General features: G+C 38.8%; 1 protein-coding gene across 2 annotated transcripts; it reads right to left on the reverse strand.

The window, feature by feature from the left end:
* Nucleotides 1–332: 332 nt before the first annotated feature.
* Nucleotides 333–17010, reverse strand: LOC111343128 (EF-hand calcium-binding domain-containing protein 6). 2 transcript variants are annotated; one of them, XM_088751516.1, is made up of 18 exons: nt 16572–17009; nt 15676–15776; nt 14529–14626; nt 13493–13570; nt 12227–12293; nt 11972–12075; nt 10901–11353; nt 10315–10428; nt 9422–9529; nt 8628–8804; nt 7775–7991; nt 5229–5299; nt 4796–4920; nt 4252–4451; nt 3404–3489; nt 2923–3025; nt 2394–2462; nt 333–1677 (listed from the first exon to the last, which is right to left on the reverse strand). In XM_088751516.1, the coding sequence occupies exons 1-18, from the start codon at nt 16891–16893 to the stop codon at nt 1468–1470; spliced, it is 2703 nt and encodes a 900-aa protein (XP_088607642.1). In that variant the 5' UTR covers nt 16894–17009; the 3' UTR covers nt 333–1467. The 2 variants fall into 2 exon arrangements, with proteins under 2 accessions (XP_088607642.1, XP_088607643.1); XM_088751517.1 differs by having other exon boundaries at nt 1517–1677; nt 2389–2462; nt 16572–17010.
* Nucleotides 17011–20064: the final 3054 nt, after the last annotated feature.

The raw sequence follows: 20064 nt of genomic DNA on the forward strand, positions 1-20064 counted from the left end.
ATATTGTGATAGAGAAAAGTGACGAACGAGATACCGGAAAACTAGCCACTGATGACTCCGACGTATCTTCGCTGATTGAACTGAAATGCCTTGCGGATGAAGTTGGATCTGCTTCTTCTTCTTCTTTAGTCTGACCACACCCGAAAATAGCTAAGGCTTTTATCAAAATCGAAACCATATTGTCCCCTATTTTTCGATAAAGAGTGGTTAAAGTTCCTTTCCACCTGAAAAGATCCAGTTTGTATTATACCCACTTGCCGGCGGCAAACGGAAAATTGCGTGACTTTATTTATCAATACAGTGCGTTCAAGAAAAACATAAACCCACAGACATAACTGAAAGCAAGTGGTTTAATGTGGAATATTACAAATATGACATAAAATTTACACCACAAAATACAAAAATTGCATACTTGCCACACTTGAATTCTAAGTGAAATGATCAATTTGGAAACGATTTCCCTGTGATCGAACTGTCACGGGCAAAGTGATAAAATCATTTTGACGATTGGAACCTATCAAGTTCCCAATGGAAAAAACTGACTTAATGCGCATAGCTACTTCTCAACGTTATCAAAATTCGAAATTCTGCGAAGTCCGTCGTGAGTAGATCATTCGATTCTCATGTCCTTTATTTCTTGAGAGTCGTCGATTCATTAAATCAACACAGCCAACACAAACTTGTAACAAACAGAGTCGTCACAATTTTTTGTTCTCTAAAAACATAGAACAAGTTGGAACTTCTTGTAGCAAAAGTTCAGAATACAGTTATAATTTATACATTTGAATATCAAGAAGCTTTTGTAAAACGAGCTGGCGTTAGAATTTACATCCTTGAACTGATTTCATGTTTTCTTACTTCGCTATCCATCCTCGCTTAAAAAAGAAAACCAAGTTCACTTCATTTTCAAGTGTTTCTTTTACGGGAGTGACTAAATCTGTACATATATCTTATTAACCAAGCGCAAGGGCCGTACTGGGAGAATATCGGCCCGAGGTCTTGATTCACAATAACGTTGTTAACATGTTTTCGAAAGAATCCCATTTGACATATGGAAATATAATCCTCTACCACCCCACCCACACCAAGCAAGAATTAGCATTATTCTGAAAAATCAAAAGCTATAGCTAGGGGTATAGCAAACATTTCTACCAACAATACAGTACAGTACGGACCGAGCGCAGCGAGGTCCGTACAAAAAAGACCGAGGGCCGATATTCTTCCAGTACGGTCCCGAGCAAGCTTGGTTAATAAGAGATTTATTATACGACTGAAGTTCAAAGGGACACAAGTGCGGTATCATTCGGGACCATTCGGGACAGTGCCCGGTCCAATACTGAGAGAATATTGACCGGCAATAGAGCATTTTGATTGGTTGATTTTAGTTATTGGCCCTCTGACTGCCCGGGTCGTGTAATAAGTTAATTATTTTTTATCTTCACACACAAAGCACTCTATTTAGAACCATCACTTAATCTTGTCCAGGAATTTGGTATAACTGATTTTTTCTCCACGATTTTCGTTGAACTCGGTTAAAATGTAATAAATATCTTCCTCGTCCAAAACCACGTTGCAGAGCTCTAAAACATGTCGGAATTCTTGAAGAGTGAGGAAATCCTTGTTATCTTTGTCGAGTTTCTTGAAAGCTCGCATGAGGTTTATCCATTTTCCTGACAACTGGAATACAAAAAAGAATGCAAAAGTTAAGGTACTATCTCTTGGAAATATGCGATTTGTTTGCACAGACACAAGGTTTTATCGAGTAAAAACGATTAACACTGCGCTTGTTTTGCAAGAATTTTTGCGAGCTATAATTGGTGCATGGATGCCCTTAATAAGACCTGTTCTGAAATTTTTGTCTGATGTTACCTTTTGATGTTGATCTTGTAAGATGTTGAATTTCAAATCTTTAAGTTAACAGGGGATCCTTTTAAATCATTTTGGAGGGCCAGCGTCCTCTACATACGAAATAATTTCCTATAACCAACTATGACATCCATTATAGTGAAAATCATATTTAAGAGGACTTTCTAGTTTCACTCCTTCACAATAATGTCTTATTTTCCAATAAGAGTTGATGTACATCATTCGTCGTCACACGAGTGTATCACTATTCACCTCTCTGATGAGCTCTCATTTTTTCTTCTTTTTTTTTTTTTTCAGAAAATGCTGCAATTTTTAAACCGCGCACTTTCATAGGATGCGAATATATGCGCAGTGAAGATACACAATTCAAAACTTAGGAATGTCCTAAATTTTGAGGACGATCCTACACTGACAGAAGGCAAGAGAAAATAAACGTACAGAGCTCTGTCCCATCATTTTCTCCTACAGAAGGCCATAACGGCTTAAAAAAACTTAAATGTCAATAACAGATTTAGTTATTACCTTACCTTATCCCTAAGCTTTGCTGTTACTGCCGACAGACCTTTGTTTGGTTTTTGAACGATATCATCCATTGGCTGATAAAGGAAAAAAAGGTAGGAAAGGATGTTAGTTACCACATCTGTCGTCAATGCAACGCCAGTTAAATGACCCTTGCTACTATAATTGACAACTGCTGACTCTGCAAGGAAATCTTTTCTACCATTCCTTTGAATTTTCGGGCAAGAAACGTTATTCTAAAAGTCCTTCTCTCCTCGCAGATATAAATATACCTACGCGAAACGCCTGGAAAATGCAACTACTACAGCTGTAAGTACAGAGCCTGTTGTTCATGGAACAATAAATTCTTGAAATACCCATGACATAAAACTTCTTACTTTCCTGTTCGAAGGTGCTCATAACAATAGAACCTTTGCCTATAACACCCGATTTGAACGACATGTGAAATTTTTTTGCCACATTTTCCAGGTCTACAAAGAAATTTTCCAAGAACATAAGCGGAAGAAAAAAATCAATCATTTCGGAGAATCTTATTACCAGCTCAGCCTGCGGATGCTTCATGACAGCTTGCATATTGTGTCCATGGCGATGAGCTCGTCGATGTTTAGAGTATGGTTCTAAAAACTTGATGTAATTTATCCTGTTAAAAAGGATGGAAGACTAAGGTATATGGTTTTCCTTCACGATTCAAGATAAACTCAGGTTACAGGTGGATGACCGGAGTCGAAGATGATCGAAAGAATTAGACTATGCCTTCACACATTCAAATCAACAGGTCGATGTGAAAAAACGGCCCTCCCTTCGAAATCTGTAGATTAGATCACTGCCTGCTTTCTCCATCCAGTAAGAGAACAAGAATTTGGGACTCGCTCGTTCTTTGTTACTGTAATCAGCACCTAAGGAGTTAGGCCCTTTCCAATGGCTCACCCTAAACTTGGTTGGCTGAATTATCATGTAAAATTTCACCCATGCGAGAAATTTAAAAGATATTTAGAAACAACAAATTTTCTGTCATTACCTTCCTTCTTTCTTAAGATCAAACTTGTCGCACAACACTTGACACTCGTAGTCTGTCAGTTCAACGCACATATCTTGCAAAATAGTCTGCAACACAGGGAATTAAAGTCCTCAGCAAAAGGGCATTTAACGAATTATATGAGAGAAGTATGAATGGCTCTTTCAAGCCTTTCGACAGCCGTTACATTTGTAGGCGTTCCAAAATGTCACGCTATATCTCGTGCAAAATGTGCGTGCGTGACATCGCTGATTCTACGAAAGAAGGGCTGCAAAAGGGACAATATATATATCTTATTAACCAAGGGCAAGGGCCGTACTGGGAGAATATTGGCCCGAGGTCTTGACAGTACGGACCGAGCGCAGCGAGGTCCGTACAAAAAAGACCGAGGGCCGATGTTCTTCCAGTACGGTCCCGAGCAAGCTTGGTTAATAAGAGATTTATTATACGGCTGCAGTTCAAAGGGACACAAGTGCGGTATCATTCGGGACCATTCGGGACAGTGCCCGGTCCAATACTGAGAGAATACTGACCGGCAATAGAGCATTTTGATTGGTTGATTTTAGTTATTGGCCCTCTGACTGCCCGAGTCGTGTAATAAATATATATATGGAGTTATGAAAAGCAAAAATCATAACTAAAGATATGAAAATTGAGCTTCAAACTGTTATAACTGATTATCTAGTGTCGCGCAACATAGCACATTTAAATCCTAGGTTGAAATAGGAATCGCTTTGATTGTGGCAAAAGCATTAGAACAAGACAATATCTATCTGACTACGCCAAATTAAGCCAGAAACGCCTGGCGAGCCATACGCGAGGGCGCTGGAAACCACCAAAGCCCAGCTTACCGTGAAATCTTTCCTCGAAACGTTCCCAGTTCCCTGTCGGTCAATAGAGGTGAACTCTCTCCAGAGCGTCTCCCAGTGGAAGTCGATGTTTGATTTGAGCAAATGATGCAACAGATGCTTGTCGCTGTTTAGCTTGTTGGAGCGCATCATGAAGTCATTGTCACCTCTCTTGGGCGGGGAAACTTTAGCGTTTGGGAACGCTGAAAAAATAATGAAAATAGACTGTCTAAAGACTATAAACTTGACGAGGCATCTTAAAACAGCGTCTAAGGGTCGCGCAATAAGGTTTAAAAGGTTCAAAACGCGTTGTTTAGCAAGAAAAATAACAGCCGCTGGGAATTCGATAGGGCATGGCGTCGAAACGTCAGCCTTCGTCCATTAATAGTTTGCGAAAAAATAATTGTCAAATGATCTCAACAAACATTACGGACCAGCATGCGGAAGGAAAAGATTCTTTCACTAAAAACGTCTAAAATTGGAACAAAAAGCTCTTAATAGCAAGCTTGGTTGCTAAAAATTTTTGCTAAAAATTTTGCGAAATTACCTGCTGAATCCAGAGAATAACCAAATGTCCGCACAAACTGCCAGTATTCCAAAGAGCCTCTTTGGTCTGTGATTAAGGTATCCCACAGTCGTTTAACTTCATTGCGACTTAGAGGAAGACCAAACCTTACAAATAAAATAAACAACAACATCACCTAACAGATTTATGCTGGACTATAACAGTTTTTTTTTTCTTTGAACAAAGTTAAGACAGCTGAGATGAATCCGTTGGTCTGGCGTTCGATGTCTCGTGGAAGCTCAATTTCTTCTCCTTTTTTATCTGTCCCACCTTTGTGACAAGAAGATCAAGACTCTTTCCATACTCTTCCTAAACCATTAACATAATTCTGGCTCTCCCAACTTCGACAAAAAAAAAAAAAAATACTAAGTCGCGCCCTAACCCTTGAAAGTTTAAGTGACGTATAACTGCTCACTTTTTTAAAAGTTTAATCATCATGTTTGGTGACATTTTCTTGCTGTTAAGTTCATCTAGTTCATAAAAGGCCTGAAAAGGAAGAAGAAATAAGTTCATGTTGAGAGCTGCTTTTATAAACTCCATATGATGCACGTTCCTCGCAGTAGATAGCGCTATTTAAGCAATAGCGAAGATCAGACCTGAAAAAAATCAGGCCTGCACGGGATTCGAACCAATAACCTCTGCGATACTAGTGCAGCGCTCTACCAATTGAGCTAACAAGCCAACTGGGAGCAGGCCGTTAAGTTGATTCGTAATAAACCCGTGAAAGTGATAAATCAGATACAATGAAATATATGAAGTTCATATATTTTGAACTGCGGTATTAGATACATATGATGCACGATCCTCGCAGTAGATAGCACTATTTAAGCAACAGCGAAAATCAGACCTGAAAAAAAAATCAGGCCTGTACGGGATTCAAACCACTGACCTCTGCGATACTAGTGCAGCGCTCTACCAATTGAGCTAACAAGCCAACTGGGAGCAGGCCGTTAAGTTGATTCGTAATAAACCCGTGAAAGTGATAAATCAGATACAATGAAATGATACAACGAGGATCGTGCATCATATGTATCTAATACCGCAGTTCAAAATATATGAACTTCATATATTTCATTGTATCTGATTTATGAACTCCGTGTGCATTTATCTTAACATCTGATCATGATTTCTCGATAATGAATTCTAAGAACTCTTCCCCCCCTTGTATAGTTAATCGCATGGGGCCGAGTAAAATTAAGGATTAATATCACGCGTGTTTTCAGAAGTTGCTGCGTGCTTTTCCTCGTGTTTTCGTTTTCACTCTTGTCTTTTTAATTCTTCGATATATTCCTCGTCAACTATCTCGAAACGAGACGCCATTGTTACAGAAAATCTTCTGCAACAACTTTTCAATAGCATAAGCTGTTGCCAGGCAATCTGAATACCAATCATGAGCTAGTAATTTTGCCCTCTTCTCAAGCAAAATTAAGAAAAAATACCCTCTTCATTAACCAATCAGCATTCAGTAATTTTGCCCTGTATTTTATCAACAGTGTAACAGCCAATCGATGTCATCGTCGACCTAGAATCTACTCTTCTCTCAATTAAAACCTTTCCATAAAACAATCGCGACATTTTCTGGTTTCTCGGGTTACATCCGGTAAAAGGTAAAGTCTGTTTACGAGCCTAGTGGCCCATTAGGCCGGTGCTTAACTCCGGTTTCTGTAGCATGAAGCGACTAGGAGTATTTCTACTCCCCCCTGGATGGGATGCCAGTCCATCGCAGGGTTACCCTCCAGCATTAAATTTGCTGGTACCCATTTACACCTGGGTGGAGAGAGGCACTGTGAGAGTAAAATGTCTTGCCTAAAAACACAACACAATGTCCCGGCCGGGGCTCGAACCCGGACCACTCGATCCGGAGTCGAGCGCACCAACCGTGAGGCCACCGCGCCTCCACTGGGTTACATCAGGACAGTTTCTCAATCATTTCCCGATTCTGCATTTCTTTTGTTATTCATATGCTGACATTGGAAGCAATTGAAAAAAATCAATCAAATAATCAGCTCTTTGTTAGTGAATATATGAAAATTATATGTGTGGACTGCGGTTAAACAAATGAATATGAGAGCGATCTTCGCAGTAATGAACACTACCTACGCAGTGATAAAAAATAAGGCCTTTCGATTGATCGTTGTAAAACCATAATCTTTCAGAAGAAACGAAAACAACAAATCAGAACAAAGGAAGAAACCGCAATGAACCCATTGAAACTCGAAGTACACAAATATACCCACCCACCCTTTATACTAAAGGGAAATAATGATTTTAAGGACCTTTCATTATTCATCTAATGGGGGTGGAGGGGGATCCAATGGTTTTCGCGTGGGTTTCAATCGTCGCTAACAGTCTATAATGGGGAACTATGGACAACTGAGTGTTTCTTTCATCCCATTCACCCCTCTCCCCTGACCTCTTCCCTCCTTTAGGGGTTGGCTACGTAAGCAACGGTCTTCTGATAGATTTAATTATTCATATTGCTTTGGTAGAAATTAGGAAAAAAAAGTATGAGATACTTTTAAAGCTAAAGTTTCATTTAAACAAGCTCAGCTGTTGTTAAGTTGTAAATTAAAAGTAATTTGCCATTCTGCATTATTTCGAACTTTTATACTTCAAATTTTGTTGTATTTACTATGGACAATAACCAGCATAGGCTTTTGATACTGCTATCTGCACGTAGCCACCATAAGAGGGGGATCATAGCAATTGGGGGGGAGGGGGAGGAAGGTAATTTAAATACCAAAAGAGCCTAATGGGGAGATCAGGTCAATTTCAGTGTAACACAACAAAGTCCTCCAAAAGTAAAGTGTAACGAAGCAAAATCGATCGAAAACCAACGCAAAGCTGGACAACGATCGACGTTCACTTGAAAATTGCTTATACAATACGAAACCACCGATCCACATAACAAGACAACTGAAGAAGTCTGCGTTCTATTGTGCAAATTATCTTCAATCTTACCTCCTCAAAGGCCTGGTAATTATGTTGAAGCAAACTCTTGATCAGGGCCTTCAATTCATCGACGCTGCGTCCTTCCTGGCTATTGTATGAATCCATGGTTTTCATTGGTCGAAATTGTTTCTTAGGTGACATGGGTGGGCTGTCTATTTCCGGTAGAGTAGGAAGAGCTTCTCTCCGGTCCATGATGCTGGAGCGATCAAACAGGCTTTTGCTTTCACTGACAAAACAAAGTCATAGGCAGCTACTTATAATTATTTTTATTAATGAACAATAATAATAATAATAATAATAAATATTATAAATAACTTGACACCTGAAAGAGCCACAAATTCTATCCTTACATGAAGGTTTCATTTATCGCCAGGGGGGTGGGGTAGTTTTTAGAGGCATATCATGGTTTTCAGAGGGGAGGGAGTGGGATCAGTCGTCGCCGACAGAGTAGGCAGCTCTTTGTAAGTTATGTATTGTAAATAATGTGTTGTAATAGAGTTTAATTATTGTAAATGATGTATGTCTTAACTAAAGATTTATAGACTTTCTCGTTTTTTTGCGATTCTTCACAACTCTTGAATGAAAATCGCATTCATTAACCGTGAAACAATCGATACTTAGTGGAGTATTAGCTACATACACCTAAATATTATACCATTTAAAATCTCGATCACAGAGTGCGTTTATTTGTTTTACTTAAAAAGAAAAACATCCGAAACAAATATCTGGTGAAAAGTGATAGAATGAAAAATGCCTACCATATAAGCTCGACCTTAACATTTTTAACGTTCACTGCATAGATAGTATTGGAAGAGCGCAGCGGAATAACCCAATTTTGAAACACCAGATTATCGACACTTACAAAGTATCAAATTTGGACATGAACTCCACATATTTCACCATGCCTTCGCTGTCGATGGGAACTTTCTTCAGAAAAGATTCAAACTCCTGTTCTGACATGTTCAACTCGAATCTTCCTTCGATAGCCGCACGGAATTGTTGTTGAGTCAGTAGACCAGAATCTTTACGGTCGATATTGCTGTAAAACAACAACAACAACAACAATAACAACAAAATAACTGAGTGAAAAAAGAAAATGATGCAAAAAAAAAGTTTCAGCAAGCATAACTACTACTGGGTTTTTGAGTGCCTTTTAAAATTTTTGTATTGTTGTTTAGAGTATATATGCATTTTTCAATTTGGTTCTCAACGCTACGTTGGCGACTGTTCTAAATCCGATAGTTAACAACTATTCACCGAAGTGGAGGTGGCTAGTGGTGGATATTTACCGAGCTGCGAAGTGGTGTAGTAAGTATCCACTGCTAACCACCGACATTGTGGTGAATGGTTGTTTTGGTAAATACTAAAACAGTGAGATAATTTAGCACAAAAATGTGATTTTAACTCATTTGTTCTTGCAACGATCACAATATCTTCGGGCGCAATTCTAGTCCCACGCGCGTTGGTTGGAGGTAAATAGCAAAAGATATTCGGATTTTAAGTAGCCAATCAGATCGCGCCCTCAACGCTTTCCACTGTTTCCGCATATACTAATAAAGTTTATTACATCATCACCATCAAACCAATTATATCGCAGCTTTCAAGTCTCTCCCAGGCAAGATCTAGACGAAATATATTGCGTCGAGTAATACTCACTGGAATGTACCCAGCAGGGCTAAGAACTCCTTCTGAAACATGTCCATTATTCTGGCTTCTACGGCTGAGGTTGTTGAGTAGTTACTTCCACCTTCACTGTGATGGTACCTAAAGACAAACGTTACTTCTTAGTACTCTTACAAACATTTTCAATTGAGTATCGAAAAAATCTCAAGCAAAGGGTCATCTTGGCTCCTTGTCAGCGGTATGGTCGCCAAGAAGGTAGGTACTTGGTGAAATCCTTAATGTATGTATCAATACATAAGAACATGTGGGAATACATGGTTATTTGCATACAGACACATACATTAAGGATTTCACCAAGTACCTACCGCGGAGAAGGAGCCAAAATGACCCTGGGCTCGAGATTGGTTTCGCTTTACCTCGCTCTGTGATTGGTCTAGAAAAAATCACGCCATCGTCTCAATAAATCGAATGCAAAATTAAAACCTATCCCAACATGGTATCTCGCGTTTACCCGCGCTTAATGTAAGTTGTTCTAATATCAGAGAGAGATTTAGCACTGCGTTTACGTGAAACGGCAAACATCAGCTTGCCCTTCTACCTTTCACGTAAGCTCACGTCATAGTGGAATTAAAGGCGTCCCTGTATGACTTACAGGGAATAGATTTGGTGCCCTTTTTCCGGCAATTACCTACTACTCTGTGAGCGAAAAAGTTAAGAAAATCTTAAGTACAAGGCAAACTCGAAACAGGTTACTTTCATGTAGAGACGGTAAATTACAACCGGCAACTGTGAAAAATAGCGGGAAAACAAGATCACTCAGAAAGTGACATGCACACAAAACACGCGCCCGATAATCCGCACCTGAAGCAAATTTTTTAAGTTACTCAATACTTCTGTGCATGTTAAACCTATCGAGGCAGTTTTACCTGTGAAGTGGATTGGCCAAAATCTTGTGTGGCATTCCTTGCTCGCTGCGATCTTGAAAACGACGCAAAAATTCTTTGTACGAAATCTTGCCGTTGGAAGCTTCGATGCCGCATCTGTTCATAAAAATAAAGAGTCGATGAGACATACATCAAATAGAGACGTACCCGCGTTTTATGCGACAAATGCAGCAATCTGATTGGCTAAGCTACTCGCCACCCATTGAACATAAATTTCATGCTGCCGTTCGTATGTTTAGTAACAGGTCATGTCAAAAGGTGGCAAGTAAGAAAAAAAAGTGGCTCACGAAGCAAAGCCGAGAGTGTAAGTAGCCTAACATTATGCAGTTGTCCAAAAAACTTAACGAAGTTAAGGCATGGGCCTGGTTTTTCGTTAAGTTTCGAACGTACTTCTGGATTTACACCAAAAAAAAAACTGGATCACTTGCTCCCTTTTTGTTTTTTCTGCCATAGAAATCTCGAGCTCACAATCTCACTGTACAACTTTTCCCTTAAATCAAAAGGTTCTACAATAGCATCGTTATTAAGACTGAAACTCGAAAAAAAAAATTAAATCAAAATTGCAAACCTTGCATTGAAATCTTCGAGTTGTTTATCGGTGTCGAGGCGCAAGCCAAAATCTTTCATGACCAGTCTGAAATCATCAAGACTAACTTTTCCTATCCTGTCCAGATCTAATTCCATAAAAGCGTGCTTCATGTCCGAGAAACCTTCGCGGAATTTCCTCTTCAACCATCTCTCTACATCCAAAGAGTGCTTCCTTTCCGCTTCAAGCTTCTTCGGTGAGCTCGATACTTCTCTTGATCCCGTGTCCTTCATGGCAATACCAAGCCTACTCATTAATCGCTCTGCGCGGATCGTTCCGTAGTTTTCTGTGTCGTATTTTTGCCAGAGTTTTTCAAACTCGTCGTCCTCCATGTAGAAGCCCATCTTGTTGAGGACGTTCCGCAGTTCAGGCTTGAGGATTCGTCCCGAGCCTCCGGGGTTCATTTGCGGGATAAGTTCTGCTACATCCAAAAACCTGAAGGAAAAAAAAAGGCCAAAATGTGGTTAATGCATGGCAAATTTAATGGCAAATTTAATGGCAAATTTAATGGCAAATTCAATGGCAAATTTAATGGCAAATTTAATGTATCTGCAAACTTAGGAACGCGGACAATCAAACGATAACCAAAGGAGAGCTGCAAGTTTTTTCAAAATATTTTGTCGACGAACGCAAAACGCGCGAGACATGAAAGTTACGGTGCGAATCTTCCAATGTACCTTCCAATGAATTTTATCAGCAATTTAACTCCCAAATAAAACCAACTTTGAACCTGTTCCTGGCAAGACTAAGTCATCAAAATTCGTCGACCCATGGACCCATGTTGCTGCATAGTTCGTTGCAAAAAAAAAAAAATTCAAGGATGCAATTTCTTTTTTAATACATGAACCATCTTATAAGCGACAATCACATCAACTGACACTTTGTGAGAAGTAGGGTAAGGGTCAACGGATTTGGCACTGGGGGTAGTGCAAAAAAAGTGTAGCTCCAAATCTGCCTGGAATCTCTGCAGGAGGCAGGCACGAAGAGTTTCTGATAATTAACTATAACAGAGAGAAAGGAAAACAAAGAAGGTAATCTAGAATAATGACTAACCTTTGTTTTACTTTCTCCTTGAGATGTGCATTTACTTGAGCGGCTGACATGCACTTTAAATCGGGTTTCTCCAGCTGCAGCCAAGCTGGGCCCTCGTCAGCTTTCTAAAGACAAAAAAATGAAAAACGAGAGAAGTAACTGACAGAGTTGATTTCGACTGAAGATGACAGAAGAATTGAAAGTAACCAAAGCTCTCGTGTATGACTCTTGGAAGGAAGAATGAAATAATAAAAGGTCCATAGCTGCCATCCTCACCTTTGGTGGCCTAAACGCAGCATAAAACTCATCGTAAGAAAGCATCTTTTTGGGATCGAGTCGTAACCTGTGAAAATGAAGATCGACATAAACATCGTATCTTTATAGTCCTTAGTCTCCTTCGCAGCCGCTCAGGCCGGAGTCACGCAACGCTCCCCGTCCCCACGCGTGGGGACGGGGAGCGTTGCGTGACTCCGGCCCGAGCGGCTGCGAAGGAGACTATATAGTCCTGCAACTGATACTACATTACAATAAAGTAAGCACAAGTAGGTTTCGTTTAAATATCGTCCAATATTGAGATGTAGTGGAATGGAAGATACATAGCACTGAACTAAAAGGGCCGGAGGATGTCAGGCCATCAAGGTTAAATTTGATGCTCTTTGCCGTGGGAAAGAGATGTCATTGTAGCCTTAAAAAGTAAATACCAGATTTCCTTGAAAAAACGTTCAGGCATTCATCATTAAAAATTTGGAAGGAGGGCGTTTCATCTGGGGGGGGGGGGGAGGAGGTGCTTATTAGGTTAGTGCATTAATAGGACAAAAATCAAAAGAACAAATAACACACATAAAGGAATTCTAAAAGTAGACGGTGATAGAAATGACTGGAACAGTAAAGAAGCTTTTCTTCTGTACTGATTTCGCTGAAGTTAGAGCTTAAGAAATTTAAATTAAGTGGAAATAGGATTAGGTTTTCTTTGTAACCCTACTATTTAAGAAGATTAGGGAAGAGGGGGGTGCTTGTTTAAAATTCTGGTCTTGATTGAGGGTGGGGGTATAGGCAGGGGCACCTATTAGTCACTTAAAAAGGCAATAGTCTCTTCAGGGACTCTTCTTGAAATGTCATGTTTATTAATATACAGTGTAACAGAGCAGACCACTAACAGCATTACTAGCCAAACTCTGTTGCTAATTAACTATTTCTAATCACATAATTCCTACCACTCGATTGTAATTTGTAATTGTAATTTGTAATTGTTTTTTTTTTTGTTTTTTCTTTTGATTGTGTAGGAGTCTCGTTAATAGAACGTTAGCTCTGTGAGATCTCTCCTGCCAAATCGTTTTTGGCGAAGCTTATAAATAAATAAATAAATAAACTCATTAGCACCAAAAAAACTAGCACAACAAAGACTGTCCCTATTATCAACCCTTCTCTCCTGATTAAATGTTTGCAGGTGTGTTTCTTAAGCAGCAAACTTATTTGGCACTGACAGAAATAAGTTAGAACTTCACTATAGATCTATATTTTGTAAAAAAGAATTTTACTTACCGCACCATTAACTTGTTAAAATGGCTCAAAGTTATTGGTCTTGACAAGAAATTGATCAAAATTTCTCTCAATTTTTCTCTGCAAGTGATAGAAATGAAACAATGCTGAACCTATGATTTATACATTTTTTAGTTTTTTGAAAACCTCTGTTGGTAAATATTTAGAAAGCGTTCTAATCAGAAGGTGGGACCAGGGTACCAGCACCAGGATACACAAGTGTCAGTAAATGCCTATACCTTCACATGGGACATTAGGGAATTCACTTTTAGCACTGGGATTTTATCTAATGCAGAGTAGCATCCATCTACTGCTGCCATCTGTTTAGCTTGCAAGCAAGCTCCCATATTTGGGTTTACCATATGCCTCTCCATGGATTTTCCTTCTTTTTTTTTTTTTTCTTTTTTTATTGCATTGAAAGATTGTGTTTAAGCTCAGAAAAGTGTTAACTGTATAAATTGCAATTTCATATTTTCATATTATTTTCTGGTGACTGAATTTTGCAACCTGATGACAGAAACAAAAATGTTTAAGTACCCCTTGCCTGCTGTCTTAAAAAAGGCTAATTTTGATCCTGTATCAAACAGGCTGTAGTTGATCCAACTCTCCTCCAATTATTAACATTGTTCATTCATCTAGACGTAGACGTAGATGTCTATATTTATACAGGATAGCCCCTTCAGTTTAGTAAACACTGTTATCAATGGGGGTCCTGTTACCCACCCATCCCACCCCTGGGGAGGACATCCATCACACAGTAATCTCGAGCATGGGAAATTAACGTCTCCTGCCCCTAACCCTGTAGGAGACGGGACGTCCATTTATTCGTCCCTATCTGAGAAGACTAGAATATCTAATCATTTCTTGATGTTATAGAAAGGTAGCATATTCTTCTCAATTATTTTAAGACCCTGAGTGTTGGTCCGGCCTACTTTTCAAATCCTTCATTTCTTTATCTAATTGGTCAGCTTTACTATCTATTACACTAGTACTAAAAATATCCACCCTGGACTGTAGTATTCAAAGGAAACATACCTACCTGTTTACAATTCCTTTGCCTTCTGGATCAGAATTTTTGAAAGCTGCTCTTATATCATAATATCCAGTTTTCATCTTTTCATGCAGTAAAGCTTCAATCTAAGGAAAACATTCAAACAAATAGGATAAGGTTTTAACTGTGTTGAATAGAATATAAATTGTCATTAGATTTTTAATACCTCATTTGTTGGTTAACAACTTTCTGTTGCTTGAAATATTTAAATGTGGTTATAATAATAATAATTTACATTTATATAATAATTTACATTTATATAGCACAGACCTCTATATGATTATATCCAGTCGCACTTCACAATATTGTGAGATAAAATTATGGAAAAAGTAACTAAGATATAAGAACCTATTGGAACCTATGAGTCTATGCACTCAAAGAGAACAATAGCCTAGCTAAGTGAATAAGAAACATGAGTAAAAATAAAAATCTATTTGAAAGCTAGATTAAAAAATGAGTTTTGATAGCAGTCTTGAAAGTGTCCAAATGTCTTATGTTACGAATTGTTGAAGGTAATGGTTATGACATTGTAAATTACATTGCTTTTACAACAAATAACGTAAAACCTTTCACTCCCAAAACTTCATTATTAACTCTCTTTACTGTCTACTATACAATTCTCATGATGCTAGTTTGAAGAATTTGGTATTGAATCAACTCATGAACCCGATTGATTTTCTATTATTATTCTCATTACTTGTTTGCTCAATATTGTATTGATACAGTAAAGAGAAATTCTGTCTTGGTCACTCATGAGAGTTTTTAAAAGGGTTAAAAGGATTGTCAATCTCTGATGCTTTATTGGGAGATGCAGTCAAGCCTAATGGCTAATGCACTGGACTCCAGGTTGAGAGATCTGGGTTCTAGCAAAGCATCAGCCTGATAAAATGATGGGAGTGACCTTGCAATAAATAGGGGAGGCCTCACACAAAGGAAACTGGGATTAACCCTGGCTGGATTGGCCACTTTGCTCAAGTACAGACAAATACTTTGTGGAGTCCTTGATTCGATCATGCACCTGCCACACTCACACCTACAAATCAAAGAGTTTTGCTCAAAATCATACATAACAGAGAGAAGGCTACTCTACCTGATCCTAGAAGGTTTGTTATTGATACCTACACTACGTACAAACCTCATCAACTGAAGCTCTGTCAGGACCCTTTAGAGAGGATGCTGCACTGTTCAGTCGAGATAGGCGGCTTTCAGCCCGACTAGCCATGTCCGCACGGCTCCCTAAAATGACAGATCGTGAGGTATTGGTGAACACAACACAAAAATATAGCCTTGGATCTTTGTCAAATTGCGCAGCAGTTTCCTTCATTATGCTGAATTTTATTACCTGCATGGCAGAGAATTATAAGTGGTTATGTAAATAGGTCATAAAATTCCATATGACCAATCAATATTGTGTCAAAACGCCTTCCGTTTACATGATGCATACTACGAAGCTTATTGTTACTGTTTTAAAAAAAAAGTTTTTCATTAAGGAGATATACAGTATATTGAGATATTTTTATTTGGAAATTTGCCAGAGGAAAGCATTAGGAGAGAGATCTGTTAATTCTATTTGCGGTTTTATGTTCGCAGGTGTTTCTGGTAGCTTTATATTTTTTTGTAGTTGACAGATGTTCTCGAAGACAAAAGACTCTCGGTTGAATGTGAAGCAGTCTAATGTTACTAACACTCGTTAGATCTCAGTTACCAAAAATTGTATAAGGGTGTAAAATAAATTATAAAATGCTCTCATCATTGAATCGATTTCCTCACAGACGAGCATTGCTGTATGAAATCGCTTTTGTGTGATTTGCACACTTACGCATAATTTTAGCGTCATAAAATTTAAAGGGAGAGTATTTAGAATGTGCGCTGCAGTCATAATTGCGCTTAATTTACTGTTTCTCTTCATGATACGGTTTTAGAAATTTAAGCTACTCTGAAGAAAAAAGCGATAACATAACCACGATGCTATAAGACAGATAGAATACGTGTAAGCTAATAACCCACCGAGGAAAAAGAATTTGTGCTTACCGAAAATTGGTATTGTTGGCTTATTGGGATCTTCAGCGAATTTCACTTCCACACCTTCTGGAATGCCCGCAAATCCGTCGTATCTTGGGCTTCGTTGTCCACCAAAGCCATTCGACGAACGAGTTAGCCTGTAAGGCACTTGATCTGCCGTTATAGGTCTTAATGCATTGAATTTTTGGCGGTCGAGGTCTTGTCCGAAAGTCAAACTTTGCCGTGAAGCAACACGCGAACCGTCACGAGACAAACCTCTTACATTCAGATTCGTGGGGTCCTCCATCCTCGATAACGGGTGCGGAATTGCTGGTAGGTTAGTAGTAGCCATTTTGACGAAGTTTTCCCTCCGTAAAAGCTAGTTCCCTTGTCGAATTTACACCATCCGTTCCGAAAAGGCCAACAGGGCAACTTGATATCAGTTGATTTAGTGTGCTTGCGGTGCGCATAAACTGTCCGGTTGCCACGCAACTGACTATTACGGTCGAGTGATTCGCATTATTAAAATGACTCAAAATATTTATATTACTTTATTATATTGTCTCCCACTATGCGACATTTACATCGCTTGGCATCTACGGGGTAAAACACCTTTAGATAAGCCTTATTTTCTTTGACACATTTCATTACAAAAACCACAGAGACAGTTTTGCCTATGCAAAATATAAATATGTACAATAATGTCAGGTGAAACTACCAGACATTTTTTGTCTGTATGGCCACTGCAGACGTTCGATCGCGTGCTGTCTTTCAAAGAAATAAACATTGAATACGTAAAACCTGGCCTGCAGAGGCGTAATTTTGGCGAGCGAGTGCTCCGCGGTATATTTTCTCGCTGAAAATTACAGCAGTCATCTTTGTTTTTACAGCAGCGGAAGGCTGAGGAGAGGAAGAAATTCGTTAATCAAATCAAAATATCTGGTCGAATGAGCGTTCATGAGCTTGTTACACTTGTGACATTATTAACTTGTCCTGTTAAGACCCCTACTCCGCAAGCTAAGTTGCGCCAGACTCCTAGATTCACAATAACGTTGTTAACATGTTTTCGAAAGAATCCCATTTGACATATGGAAATATAATCCTCTCCCACCCCACCCCCACCAAGCAAGAATTAGCATTATTCTGAAAAATCAAGAGCTATAGCTAGGGGTATAACAAGCATTTCTACCAACAATACAAATGTCTTATTTTCAAAATCAAAAATTGCTTATCTTTGCGTAAGAAAACCAAGCTAAATGAAGATTCCAAGATTATCAATTAAGTGTACTTTCATTGTACTGGTAAAGCTGTTCATAGAATATAATACTTGAAAACGTGACAGAACAGCGATTAAAATAATCATATTTCGAAATTGCGTGTCTTTTCAAGGACAAGAACAGGCAGTTCTCAACATAAGGTTTTGGGTACTTTTTCGGAAACACTCCATCCACATATAGTTTGCATAAAAACTCGATTCTTACGAGGTTTGGGAAACGTCTTTGTCACTAGAAACCTGATTATCTCAAAATTCACCGCGTCCGCAAATCCTGTCAAGAATTTCTCTGCCTTAGGCCCAGTTCAAACGTCGAATTTCACATGTGCCGAACTTAACTCCTATTTTAGTCGACTAAAATAATTAAATATGGCATTTGATTTAAACGTCGAATTTAACTCTGTCGCATTTAACTCTGTTCGCTGTCAATATTCCCAGGCGCACTACTTTAGGCCCAGTTCAAAAGTCGAATTTCACATGTGCCGAACTCCTGTTTTAGTCAACTAAAATAGTAAAATACGGCATTTGATTCAAACATCGAATTTAATTCAGTCGAATTTAACTCTGTTCGCTGTCAATATTCCCAGGTGCACTACTTTGGGGCCAGTTCAAACGTCGAATTTCACATGTGCCGAACTTAACTCCTGTTTTAGTCAACTAAAATAGTTAAATACGGCATTTGATTCAAACGTCGAATTTAATTCAGTCGAATTGAACTCTGTTCGTTTTCAATATTCCCAGGTGCACTACTTATTTGCTAGACAACTGACGTCTATTGAGCTTCACTTCTCTTGTTGAGCTTCACTTCTCTTGTTCTGCTGTTTGTTTTTGCTTCTTTATCTTGGCTTTTCATCATGACACTTTCACGTTCCATCATTTCATTGAAACACGACCCACAATATGCCACAGAGTTTCCTACTTTCAACCCAGGAGTGCCTTCTTCGTTTTCAAAAACCGAACACCTCACATAAAAGTAATTACCGCACGTCAAACAACTGTATTTTGTCTTTTCAAAGCAAGATCTACAAATTCCTTCGTCTCCCACCATTTTTTTTTTTTTTTTTGCTGTTTTGGCTTTTTCGCGTATGGCATCATGATATAATTCCTTGCGAGTTGTGGATAATAAATAAATTATAATAATTTCCTGTAATTCATGCATTAAGTTCGGCACATGTGAGATGCGACGTTTGAATCAAAAGTCGAACCTAAGTCGAATCTTCGACTGTTTGAGTCGCAGATACGGCAAAAGTCGCATTTAATTTAAACAGTCGAATTTAATTGATTCAAACGTCGCACTTCACATGCATTTAACTCTCGCATTAAGTTCGGCACATGTGAAATTCGACGTTTGAACCGGGCCTTAAAAAAAACGGTAAGTCGTGCTGTTGTCTGAGTCATTGTAAACAATTATGAAAGATTTACTTGAACAAAGGAACCTTTTATCAGTTATCGTGGCAATGGCGTCGGGTGTAAAAAATCCAATAGCGAAAAAAGAGACTAGAGTCGGAATCCCGTGGAAATTATGTAATTAAAATAATCACAACATTCGGACTGAATAAAACTCCAAAAACTTCATTAAAATTCCAAACTGAGGGGTTGAAATAGGCGTGAACGAAAACTCAAAAACAACAATCAAACTAAACTCCGTTAAAAAAAAAAAAACGACTTAAAATTAGATACGCAATAGAATGTCCACGTCAGTTTCCAATCTCAAGGCCAAAGCCCCCCGACGTGATCGGCTAATCTACAAAAAATTACGCACGCCACGCGTGTCCCACGCGTGAAAACAAAAACAACACGGAGGAGGGAAGGGGAAGGGGAAAAGTGAAATAGAAATTCAAAAAAGAAAAGAGATTTTCCACGTCAGGGGTGCAATTCTGTTTACAAGAGGAAAGGAATCGAAAATTAAAAATTATGGTTTGAGTGGAGATCGTTTTAAAAGAAAAAGTATTTGGGCTAGATACTGAGATTTGTGGCAAATCACCGACAACTCCACAGCACAAAAGAATTTTTCTTCTCCAATGCAACCTAAGTTGTCCTTTGAGACGCATGGACCACAGATGCGATATTGCATTTTCTCGCCCAAAACTCCGCTTCCTACAGTTTCACACTTCCCTTCTAAAATTAGACGTCCTCCGTTTGAATGACACCAACTATTATAACTATTTGAGTCTCATTCAGTACGGATCCTGTACAGTGTGGACCAGTCATAAGACCTCAAAACCTTTCTCATTAAAGCTTGTGAAAACG

The sequence above is a fragment of the Stylophora pistillata genome, chromosome 3 (genome assembly GCF_964205215.1).
Source record: "Stylophora pistillata chromosome 3, jaStyPist1.2, whole genome shotgun sequence".
NCBI lineage: Eukaryota > Metazoa > Cnidaria > Anthozoa > Scleractinia > Pocilloporidae > Stylophora > Stylophora pistillata.

Coding starts and splice junctions, on each gene's coding strand:
- LOC111343128 (XM_088751516.1), bottom strand. CDS start 16,893: ATGGCTACTACTAACCTACCAGCAATTCCGCACCCGTTATCGAGGATG. Junction 12,076..12,226: donor CTGCGTTTAGGCCACCAAAG/GTGAGGATGGCA, acceptor TTTTGTCTTTAG/AAAGCTGACGAGGGCCCAGC. Junction 8,805..9,421: donor GCCCTGCTGGGTACATTCCA/GTGAGTATTACT, acceptor GTTGTTTTACAG/CAATATCGACCGTAAAGATT.